Source organism: Lates calcarifer, linkage group LG4, assembly GCF_001640805.2.
Source record: "Lates calcarifer isolate ASB-BC8 linkage group LG4, TLL_Latcal_v3, whole genome shotgun sequence".
In the NCBI taxonomy this organism is placed as follows: domain Eukaryota; kingdom Metazoa; phylum Chordata; class Actinopteri; family Centropomidae; genus Lates; species Lates calcarifer.
The window spans coordinates 4702732-4715269 of NC_066836.1; the positions used below are offsets into that span (position 1 = coordinate 4702732).

At 40.5% G+C, this 12538-nt stretch overlaps 1 protein-coding gene across 2 annotated transcripts in view; it reads left to right on the plus strand.

Annotated features, from left to right (window-relative positions):
* Positions 1-12124, plus strand: part of lig1 (ligase I, DNA, ATP-dependent) — a 45392-nt gene extending 33268 nt beyond the window's left edge. For both annotated transcript variants that reach the window (XM_018678172.2, XM_018678173.2), the window contains exons 24-27: positions 3850-3903; positions 7314-7457; positions 8484-8576; positions 11934-12124. In XM_018678172.2, the coding sequence (XP_018533688.1) occupies positions 3850-3903; positions 7314-7457; positions 8484-8576; positions 11934-12008 (366 nt within the window). In that variant the 3' untranslated portion in view covers positions 12009-12124. The remainder of the gene's footprint in view (positions 1-3849; positions 3904-7313; positions 7458-8483; positions 8577-11933) is intronic.
* The last annotated feature ends 414 nt before the right edge of the window (positions 12125-12538 follow it).

The following is a 12538-nucleotide window of genomic DNA, read 5'->3' on the forward strand; positions in this document are numbered from 1 at the left end:
TGTGTGCGCTGCGGGGTGTTTTCATGTTTGTGATGAGTGTATTTTGGATGTGTTGGTTGTTTTATTTTTTTGGAGGTGTATGTGTGTGTGATTGCTCTGTTTGTGTATGTGCTTTTTGAAGTGTCAGTTTTTTTTCCCCCGTGAATCTTGAGTTGGAGGTAAAATGTGTCTACAAGTGTGTGTGTGAAGGTGAGACTGGGTGCATCTTAGGATAAGTGGTAAACATGTATCGGAGCATGCGTGACCACTTGAGTGTGTGTGTTTGAGATACTGAGAGCGTGAACAAGTGAGAGTATGACTTCACCACTGAGCATAAAGTCTGTCTCCTCTGTCCTGCAAAAACCTTCTCTTCCATTTCTGGCTCTCTGTAACTTTTATGTCTTTATCCATGGAGAAGAGATTTTGTGAGCAGCAAGCACACTCACCCCCCCCCCCCAGCACCACCTGCCTCACTTTCACATACTTACGCACATTCACACCTGGGAACTCGCTGGTACAACCACAGTGTTCTACTGTTGGCCGCTGAGCAGTTTCTCTGGAGCCAGTGGAGTTTAAAGCACCCATTAGATTAGTGTTCTTCCCAGGCAGCGCTAGTGGTTTTCTCATGTTCACACTGCTTCTGCTATAAATAAAATCTCACTGGAGAATGTTTTCCCACATGAAATGACTGTCCTGGATAAGTGAGGCTGGGCTTGATGTGAGTTTAAATTACAGAAGACACCACTTGCTGTGAAAAATGTCGGATGAATAACTCCTGTCTTTTGTCTATTATTGATTTTCATATTAAGCTTTTTCTCTGCTCGTGTAGCTGCTAGCTCCAGTCTGTGAGAGTACTTCAGTTTTCAGATGTTTTATTAACACAAGACTTTCATTTTGTATCGTCAGCATTTCTTAAACTTTCAGGTCTCCATTCTCTAAACAAATGCTGACTGAGCTGCAGGATGGGGGGGATTCGGTCACACCTGTAAGTCAGTGTGGTCTGGTGCAGGTTTTATCCACTCTGTTATTCACACTATCAGCTCAGATCTTGGCCACATTAAGATCAAGTCTCAAACTCTGAGGTGTTCGTTACTTGCATTCTTTTTTTAATCTCAGTTATGTGTGGATATCTTGGCAGTCACATCTTGTGCTTTCTTAAAGTTGAGTTGGTCCATCTCCTCCCCCATGCACACCAACTTTACTAATATTCTAAAAAGTACACAGAGGCTCATAGTCTTCCAAGGCCAGAATCAGTTTATACCATAATGAAGTGGCAGGCTCAGTGATGTTTTGGCACTTAATGGCTTCCAGTGAGATACTTTTCTTTTATATTGTTAGGTATGAAACACTGTGGATATTCCAGGCAGTGTCATGTATTTATTATGGACTTTTTGACAGAAATGGTACTAGGAGAAGAAACCTGGAAGAAGAGTGTTGCTGAAACTGTCACAACAGTTAAAGGCTGAATTCAGCCAGTGGATAATGTATTTATCTCAAAAATAACTGGATAAATACCTAAATAGAAAAAGGTTTTTGGAGAGAAAAGTCTTTGTACAGGAAGGTCTGTTTTTCTACTAATGTCTCACTTCTGTCAGTTCAACAAATCAGAATCAAAAATCTTCCCAGTTAAAGGGCATCAGTTAGACCGAGCAGCACCTTAACACAGCACGAGCTTCTATATCTCTCTCTACGTCTACATGGGATGTGTTCAGGAACGGTTCAGCGCACATAAAATGGAAGTGACTGTATTCTGCAGTGTATGTAGATGGCTGTATTGTTTAAAATAGAAGCATATCTGTTCCATCAGACGTGCGTGAGATGGACGACTGAAGACACAACGCTCATCTTTCTCTCGCGGTGCACGATGGCAGTGCAGCAGTTAAGGATCGTCAGTGACCGCAGCGCTCACTTTCCCTGCGTGCTACATGTCATCTTCCTTTCTCTCTGTCACTCTTCAATGTCAGCCTCAAAACAAAGGCAGAAATCCATAAAAAATAATCTTGTTGTCCTCGACACTGCAAACTTCTGGAACCCTCAGTCTGAGGGGTCTACTGTAGCTGAGAGCCGAATTTAAGTCACATTTCCAATTCCCAAATGAAATTTCAACTGCACGTCCCGGTGAAATGTCCTTGAGCGAGACACGAGTCCTCCACAGATCCAGGAGCAGTGCTGCTTCCCTCACAGAAACAGAACACAAATGAAACACAGAGGACAATTATTGTAGGTCACAGTCACAGCAGCAACTTGTTATTTTGAGTCTCCACATTAATTTTCAGAGGAGAATATTCTGTTTTGCTTGTTTGTACAGCGACACAAACAAGAGTTGTAAAGATCCCATGGACTCACAGAAAGCTAATTGATTGGATATTTGGTCATTATTAGTACTGACATACTCTGGCATGAAATCTCAGTCCTGCTGAGTTTTCTTAGTATGAGCACTGGCTATTGTGTCAACACCCATCTCATTAAATGCTTGTTTCAAGTCTGTTTTGGGTGAGCACAGTAGGATGCCTCAGAACATAGACTTTAACAGCTCGCTGTCTTGGTAGAGTCTCCTCATGTACCTTGATGGGGTTCATTGAACATGTACGGCTTGATATTTTGGAAGGTAGCAGTGACTCGGAGCAACAGGCTGATGAGTGAGTGAGTGTTTCAAAGATGTATCAAAGCATATTCAAAAAATAAGAGGCCCAAGCCAAAGGGTGCAATATTATCCATTCAAATACATAAGAAACGGGATAACAAGAAATTCTTACAATATAAGAATAATTAGATTAAAAAAGTTTCTTATGAATTCTCTCTGTAGGGCTGTGTATCGAACTTCAAAACTATGAGTAACGCCCAAGATGCGTTTGTCGAATTGAGTGTCAAACTGTCAGGTACAACGCTGGCACCGAATGTCTGATTGACTCCCTCTGCTTTGATCAGATTTTTCCTGATCTAAATTATAACTTTTATTTCTTACTCAGGCAAAGTTCATGTGTTAAAACAACAAACACAGATCCATTGAGACATTTGAAATGTTTAGTTAAGCACAAAATTCAAGCACGTTGCATAACTCCTCTGGATTACACCATGTGTTTTTGGCTTCTTGTTCCTGATACACAGACACTGATCAGTCATGATCATATAGAGAATGTCACAAGAGAAAATAGCATTGTATTGTAGCTCACACTTGTCTATGCTTGCCTGTGTGTGCTTTCTTTAAGTTTAGATAATTGGGGAAAAGTGGGTTTGTGGAACACACAAAGTATCCTCTCAGTATCAACCCAGCCTCATCTCTTAGACTCTCACCCCCCTGTGTTGATTTTAACCAAGCATGTAACGCATTGTAATTTTCTTAACCACATAATGAAGGAGTCCTACAGTGTCTTCTGTGTTTGGTGTGATTAGTTGCTCTAGATTATGCTCTCATTCCTTACAAATGGCGCTGCAGTTGGCCTGGTGAGATAGATAAAGCTGAATACGTGAAGGTGCCACAGTCGAATCAAACACCTTTATACCTTCCCGTGTTGAATACAGCCTTGGAACATAGAGCTTTATGTGGACACCTTTAGAATATATCCGTGAGCTGGAAAATGCTATATTTGCATGATATGCCAGCCTTTTTTTCCTCTCTTTCTGTGCATGTCAGCCCATTAGGTGATTCTTGTGTCTCAGCGGGTTCAGGTCTTTTGAGAGGTGACACGACGCTTCAGGCGAAGCAGGCAGACAAGGTGCTCGTGGTGTAGGGGTGGATTTGCTTGCTGTTCTGTGTTCTGCCTCTCGCTGCCAAATGTCTGCTGTCTCACCATGAGGGAATATGTGTATGTCTGAGTGTGTGCGTGTGTGCGTGTGCGTGTCTTTCTTATCTCCTCTCGTCTCTTTCAGATCGGGACAGGCTTCAAGGATGAAGATCTGGAGCAGCATTACAAGTTCTTAAAGGTAAAGTGGCACGGTGTGACTGTTGCACTCCCTGGCTCAGTAAAAATCACAACTCAGCACCTGTTTGCACAGAAACTGACGCCTCCATTTAAAAAAAATAAAATAAAATAAAAAAAAAAAAATCATAACCTGGCCTTTTAAAATTCTGCAGCCACAGCTTCATTTTTAAACAGTCAGATTCAGTTTTGTTGTTAAGAGCCAGAATGAGAGTGAGGTCTTTGGGGCCCTTTTATTCTACAAATAACCATTCCCTCATTTCACATGTAATGGAGATTTTCAACTAAAATAAAATGACTGGTGTGTAAGGATACTCCAAAAATACAACTCACATAATGCTGTCATTTTGTAAGCAATGCCTCCAGGTACCTTTTAATTTAACAAAAAGACAGAAGTTGTCGAAATAAGCTCAACTATGAAAATGAAAATATGTATTTTTTTCCCCCATGGTTTGACCACTTGGTGTCTATTATTCTAAGTGAGCAATATACCACCTCAAAGAAATTACAAATATACACAGATATCGGCTTGCAAATGTGTGAATTTAGTCTCTACTTGGGGAAATACTGAGCAGAGATCATGAACTACGTCTGTTTCACCAATAACAACGTGCATTTTGAGTAACTGTGCGGGCGTGCTCTGGCATTAGGTAGCGAATTGCTTTTTCAATTTACATCTGAAGAGGTTTGTTCCAGAGCAGCAGCATTTTGAAGAAATTGACAACTGCTCTCTAAAACATGATAGCTGTCGTGAGAGTCAGAATTCATTTGAATGTTGGTGTTGACTTTAGAGGCTAAATTTAGACCTGCTTTTACAGAAACAAGAACAGAGGGTTTTTTAAAATGCAGTCATCTGTTTTTAAAAGAGACTAATTGTTAAATAACAGTGACTGTACAAATCTAGAACACTCTGGTGTTTTGGGATAAACTGACCTTAAAGTAATATTGTAGAGGTTAAGGGTTTTGACTCAGTGGTATAAACTGCTGCTCGGTGCAGAAACACAGTGAAGCAGTGATTGAGAAGGCAGTATGACCTTTTTTTTTCCTCTCCACACCAATACAGCCTGTACTGTAGTGCTTTGTAATGAAGCTCTCCATCTGAAAGTGATGGATGGTGAATTAAGGCGAGCTGCTGGTGTGGCCATGTTGCTTTGGTTGCAGCACTGCAGGCCGATGGGGCTGCAGACAGGGAGATGATTGGTTCTGTTCACACTCCTCTGGGTGGCGAGGTGCTGTGCAGTAACAAGGGACACGCTGATCCCTTTTCTTTCTGTCCTGATGTTTATTCTGATACAGCACCTCCACTCAGGATTTCATCCAGCATAACTCTTAAACCAGAGCTCCTGATGGGAATTCTTCTTCTGCTGTACATGTTGGGTAACGAGCCTTTAGCTACACAACAGCTGAAACAATTAGACGATTAATCAATTAGTTGATTGATAGAAAAGTAATCTGCGGCTCTTTTGCTGTTCAGGTAATCGTTTATTTATTTTAATTTTATTTATTTTGTAAGCAAAAGGCCAAAAATTCACTGGCAGCATTCTCTGTAAATATTTTACACTTTTTTCATCCTCTGTGACAGCAAACTGAATATCTTTGGATTTTTGAATGTCAGCTCCTCATTCATCATTCAGTCATTTTTCACAATTTTCTGACACTTCACAGACCAAATGATTCATTTAGAAAACAATTAGCAGATACATTGAAGGTGAAAATAATTCTCAGTTGCAGCCTTAAGTGTTATGTCTCCAGTTGATTAGAACTGGGGTGTTATTTGCCTGCGACAACAAGGTTTGACACAGCAAGAATCTCATGAATTGGAGTTATTATCAGATATTAACTTGGTGATTATTGATTAAAATTTTGTCCAAAGCTAACATAATTTCTCAAAAAGTAGCTTTGATAAATTCTTTATTCTGTTTATTCCACAGCACTAATACCATCAGTGTGTGCAGGCGTTACTCTTTTCATCACTGCTGATTTCACCTGGCTGTATTGTGCACATAACACCCTTCACATTCAAAGCCAGCTCTGCTATTATTTATATTTGATTAGAACCAACATTTATCAACGAATTTGCAATAAGCCCCAAGATATGCTAATCTTGAATTGACCTTTAAGAAGAAAATCTAAGATCTCCAGTTTTTCTTTTCAAACAGGAAGTCCAACTTATTTTTAAATCACCATTATTGCTGCACAAGCCATTTCATTTCACATTAACAGAAATGTTCTACAGCCAGTAAAAAAACTGTTTCCCACTGCAGCACCACCTGTGCTTGATTGTAATTACTCTCCTTAAATAAGTCTCTTTACACTTGCCCTCAAGATGAAGTCTTCACCCAGCGCTTGGAGGTGTAAATATATTCACGTCAACACAAATAGCTGCATATGACTGAAATAGCTCCACGCTTGTGTGAAGGGTGTTTATTATTTTTGAAGGTATTTAAATTGGTGTATGTTACATTTTATAACCAAGCAAATGCACAGTGTTCAGTGTGGATCAGTTCTGTCTATTAAGGTATATAGGTGTGTCAGCGCATCACTAAGTGTAACTGAGTGGCCACAAGTTTGAGCTCCGACAGAACTTGTGTGTCGATCGGCAGCAACATTTTATAAGACTCTACACGCCTACCAGCTCGCTCATTGTAATTCACTCTGTATAAGAGTGTCACTTAAATGCCTACAGTATAAATACTGTGTGCGAGAAAACCTCCACTGCTGCTGGAGCCTTCTTTTCCCAGCATTACTTAACCATGACCCAGTTATGTGGCCACTGCAGCAGTCTAGTTAACATTACGCTGTTTGAGAGTCACATTTGCTGAAATGCTTGTATTATGCCCAAAAGGAGATGGGTATCATTTTGTACAAATGTGACACCTACGCCAACAGAATGATTGCTTGTGTCAAAGTTAAAAAGGCACTACTGAATATTGTAGAAGTTGACAGTTTGCTTACAGAACAGTGGAGGCCTGAGCTCAGCTACGAGGTTTTGTTTTATGTTTTTTTTTTTTTTTTTACCTTCAGAGGTGAATATCAGGTAACAAAAACATGTATATCAAGGTGTTTCTGAATGAAATCTTTCATGTAGGTGTATGAAAATGTGGTTTGGAAATCACCCTCTCATGTTGCCCCTCAGGCAGGTAGGTGTCATTTGAATATGAGAGTGTTCAAACTCTGTGCTGTCTCTTGGGAAGTGATTGAAAAGCAGCTGCAGGATCCAGCAGGGCAATCAAAGCCACTCTGTCACTGTGTCTTTATCAGGTTCTCTGTGAATGCATTGCCCTATTTTTTACATTGTGTATGCCCCTATGTATCTACAGTGTACATACACTGTACATTTATATATATAATTGAATATCTCTGTTTTAGACGTCACCTGATAACAAAAATGGGTTTTTGTTTTACTTCCTCCAGGATCACATTCTGCCCAAGCCCCGTGCCTACTACCGCTTCGACCAATCAGCAGAGCCCGACGTGTGGCTCGACGCCGTACAGGTTTGGGAGGTGAAGTGCGCCGACCTGTCGCTGTCGCCGGTCTACAAGGCTGCAATGGGAATGGTCAGTTCAGCCCGTTAATCCCCCCCTCCCATGTGTTTCCACTGATAAATCCTGCCTGTTATGGTCTGTTGCCTACAATGAACAGTCACAATTAGCACCTCTTAATTGAGTTATTAAAAACGCTGTAAAAGATGCTGGATTTAATGGAACAGATACTTGTTTATTACCCCTGATTTTTGGCTGCATGTTGGACACAAAGTCCCACAGTGCATATAAAACTGTTTGCCACAACATCAGCAGTACACAGCTCTCATTTTAATCACTGTAGATAGACACATTCTTACCATATTAGGTTATAAAAGAGTTTAAAAGTGCTACTTGTTGCGTTTCATTGTCAGTTTAAATAAAGTCTTATTTAAATTTAGATAATATAATGAGATGCTGTAAACAAATGGTTTGGTTCGAGTCAAACCTGAGAAAAAGTTCCTGTGAGTGAATATTTCTTGTTGCACTTTTCCAGTTTTGCCTTTAGTTTTGATTGCTTATGAGGCTGTTACGAGCCCACAGTTGCTGACAGTTTCACCAGAAACCTCACTGATTTCAGTGATTAGCTGCATCACTGTTCTGTAGTGAGCTATTATATTTGATACATTCCGAGTTTCACAAAAAATTCACTTTACAACAGAACTTCTATTGATGAATCTCACCCTTACATGTCTGTAATCCATCAAAAAGCTTCAATACAACTATTCACGTCAAGCATTATTCCTTTTCTAACAGCCCTGATTATCCAGAAAAATAAAATGTGCAATACATCAGTTGCTGAAGGTAATAAGAGACTATGAGAGGCAGATAAATTGAAATGGGACAAAAGTGCAGTTTTTGAAACGGAAAACTTTTCCGTTTTAAAACCTTGAACTAAATGGGTTTTAACAGCTTTCAAAGCCTGACAGTCAAAAAATAATAATTCAACACAGATCCAGGAAGAAACATTTTCAGTACAAGTAACAAAGGACAAATGTTCACATGTACCAATGACAGTATCCTGCTTACTGACTCTGATTCTGTTTACATGTCTGCCCTCAGGTGGATCCAGAGAAGGGCATTTCTCTGAGGTTCCCGCGCTTCCTTCGGATCAGAGACGACAAAAAACCAGAGGACGCCACGACTGGAGCTCAGGTACATCACATCACCTGTGCTGGGAGAAAACAAAATAATGTTTGACACACATTTTAAGCTTCAAATATTATCCCTGAAGTGTGTGTAGAAGCACATAAGGTCAAACAGGTTAGCCTTCTGTCCTACAGTGACTGTAAAGCAGTAAAGATTCAGTCATATGTTTGTTGGGCCATGTTACTTGAAGTGTCATATAGAGATGATGCATCATCATCATCATCATCATCATCACGGTCACTTCACAAGAGCTGTCCTGTAAAATTTCAAGGGTGAATAGCACCGCAAGGACAGTCTCTTTTATACCAGCACTGGTTTATGTAGCGTCCAACAAAGCTCTATAACAGTCAGGCGCAGCAGCACCTCTGCAGTTTAGTGCTGGACTCTGGGAAATATATTGTCATGCAGCAAACAGCTGCTGCACTGTATAGTAGAGAAGTGCAGGTCAGCTGTGCCTTCACCTCAGTGAACACATGTTCAGCTGTCCAACAACAAACACCAGCCTGTGTTTCTACTGAACATAAAAACCATAAATTCTTAATCAGTGGGTTTCCTCATAGATCGCTGTATGAACAGACATCTCACTCTGCTTACTGACAGTAACGTTTACTGAATTACAAGTCAGTGCACACACTACACCACTGTACTGTATATGATATGGAATACATTATACAAACTAACAGAGGCTGTTGAGGACCACCTCCACACGTTCTCTGAAAACAGCGTGATATCACTCTGCTCTCAACATTTCTCTTTGTGCACAGTAACTGTGCTGATACAATTAGTCAAACAACAAAAAATAATAACGAGGACCTGTGGTATATTTGATGGTGATGATGTGAAGATGATGAAGAGAAGATCTCCGCTGACAAGTTTATTACAAAGAAGTCCAGCATCAAAAGAAGCGCTGCAGTAGCCTGTGAGAGGATCCGAGCCGATATGGATCTCTCTGCCTAACAGCTCTAAACACCAGTATATATATATGTTAGTTATCTTCATTATTTATAAGAAACATCTGGACCTTACTCAATGACCTTACATTTCCAAAAACAAAGAGGAGGGAGAGAAGAGAGAAGATGTCTAACACCTACAGATTTACGTTCACAAATTTACGTTTACGGCTATTAACCTAATGAACCCAAAGACTAGAAAAACATACATAGAATTTCAGACATTGTTAAGAGAGTGAAAACATATGTAGAACTTCAGACACTACAGACCTCAGCGAACAATGGTTTTCCTCATTGATAATTCTTCCCATTATTTTCTTGATTGATGGTTTAAGCAGTTGGTCTATAAAACATTAAGAGAACGGTGAAGACTGTCTTCAGGAGAAGAAGAGAAACGAATCCCACACCCTGAAGGAGCTGGAACCAGAAGATGTTTGACCTGTTAACTTGAAAAATGATCCATTATCAAAATGGTCGCAGATGAGTTTTCACTCAGTTGATTAATCAGCTAATCATTCCACAAAAAATGTCTCAAATTTTCAAACTTTAGCTTGTTCCAGATTTTCTTTTCTTTTAGCAAAGTCTGAGATCAAACTGGGCTCTGGACAGTTAGGATGGAACTTCATATATTTCATAGATTAACGATAGATCAATTGAAGAAAAAAGGTAGATCAATTAAAAATAAGCGGTATGTTGGTGGTAACCAAAGCTTGCTGTTTTGTTACACCTGTTAAAACAGGTGGGTTTAAACCTTGATTTATAAGAATCTTGGTTTTTCTGCAAGGAGCCAAGGAAAGAATAAAAATGAGAATATTTTGCAGAGAAATGTTATAAAAAATTCAACAGTGCAAAATGTACGTTCTCTGAATTTATAGTTGGCTAACTGTTGTGATAATCTGATCGCGACCAAATATTTATCTTCGCTTAGTCTGATGTAGAGCTGGACTAGCAATTATTCTCATAATTGATTTGTCTCTTTAGCTAATGGATTCATTGTTTGGTTTATTGTTTGTCAGAAAGTGGTTTTTAAAAAAAGAAAAATGCTGCTCACAATAAGCCCAAGGTGACATCTTCAGATTGCTTTTGTTGCCTTATCAACAGTCCCTCACAGCAAAGCAGCAAAATCTCACAACTGAGAATCTTTAACGAGGGAATGTTTGGTATTTTTGCTCGACAAATAACGCACCTAAATCAACAAACTGCTTATTTGTTGATTGTCATTAATACTGAGGAATAACTCCATCATTTTAGAGAAGTCTGTACTGGCAGCCGGTCTTGCAGCATGTTCTCTTCTGTGTGCGGATGTTTTTATGTTTGTCTGTGAATCAGAAATAAAAATCAATCCATCACTGAGCCTCCACCTCCAGCCAGACGAGCGCTAGCCGTGTTTGGCCCTGGTTTGTAAACATGTTCAGTCTCTACCACTTTGTCAGACAGCAGGCTACCATTTTGAACAAGCATTTTGATTCTCTGCTAAAAATTTTAAGACGCGTTCGCCAGCATCAGGAAGTTGCCCTGGATGTACAAACTCTGACTGACATCCGAGCCGGGCATCGCACAAGCATCGCTCGTTGTTGTATATGAGCACACGGGACTTCCTCACATAGATGTTGAGTTTTAATGAGGCCCCAGAAAACTCCAGCTCAAGCCTGGATTTAGTTTTTTCCTGAGCCCAGACTGTTATCACCATCATTAGATGTGAACCAAACTATAATGTGGATTTTCACTGATTTGAATTAACAGCCATCTGCTACCTGTGGCGTTTAGATGTGTTATATTTTCAGCGAGGATGCACACACACTTGTTAGAACAACACATTGTTTTCTCATTGTGTGATTTAGCAGACAATTTAAATGAAACTCGACGTCATTCGAGTCCGAGGGAATTAAGAAAACAGGGAGCCTGAATGTTTTGGACCCAGTCAGCAGAGAATCAAAGCTTTACCTTGATCCTGTGCAGGAGGAAATAATGTGATGCCTCATTGTTTTCTCCCTCGCTGTGCCGCCCCGCTGCACTGGTACTGATACTGCTGATTCTGGTTGGACTTGCTGTTCACACATTATTCATTGTCCCACCCTCCTCACCCCTACCCCTTCACCCCTCACCCCTCATCCCCCCCAAACCCAAACCCTGGGGAACTAGAAGTGAACACAACCTCCGTCTCCCAGTCAGCAGCTGGGAGTCACCGACTTCAAAGCCGGGAATATGAATAATCAAACCGTTATTTTTAGCTTTTCCTCTTCATGTTACTGACCTGACTTCATGATCTTCCCTCCCTCCCTCGCTCCATCCACCCATCTCTCATGCGAAACCCTCCCTCTCCCTCTCTCTCTCTCTCTCTCTCTCTCTCTCTCTCTCTCTCTCAATATCTCTCCGCTGCTCAATCTCTGTCCATCTCATGTGTTCTCTGCAGATTGCTGATTTGTACAAGAAGCAGCAGCAGATTCAGAATCAGGGGGAGAAAGCTGACCCAGAGGACTACTACTGATCATCTGCAGTCATCAGCAGGAAATAATAAATAATGGCAATTTCAGTGTAATTGTAAATAGCTTCTTTCTTTTTGTAATGTTGAATGAAAATAAAGGCTCTTGCCACTTTTAAGAATCCTGTCGTTTGCGTTATTGATTTATCAGAGCTGCTCCTTCAGTAACTACGATTTTCCTGTCAGAGTCCAAAATTGCTAAAATATCTTGCTGCATCCGGTGCAAATAAATTCCAAAAAACCCAAATTGATTTAGCAGTTACAGCACACCTGCTGGTAATAGATCTGTATCAAAAATTCACTGTGCAAAAGTGCCCAGCAAAACATGAAATGTATGCATGGCATACCAATACTCGGGAGCTGGTCTGGTTTCTGCTGGACCGCTCAAAAGGTGGCAGCAAAGTGCACTCAGCATGTGTGGTAATCAGAGGACAAGCCAAGGAGATTGCCGGCTGCCTGAAACGTTATTAGAAGCAGAAAAAGACGCCGGAGCTGACAGTTGCTCAAACAGCAGGACAAAAGAGAAGCACTCACAC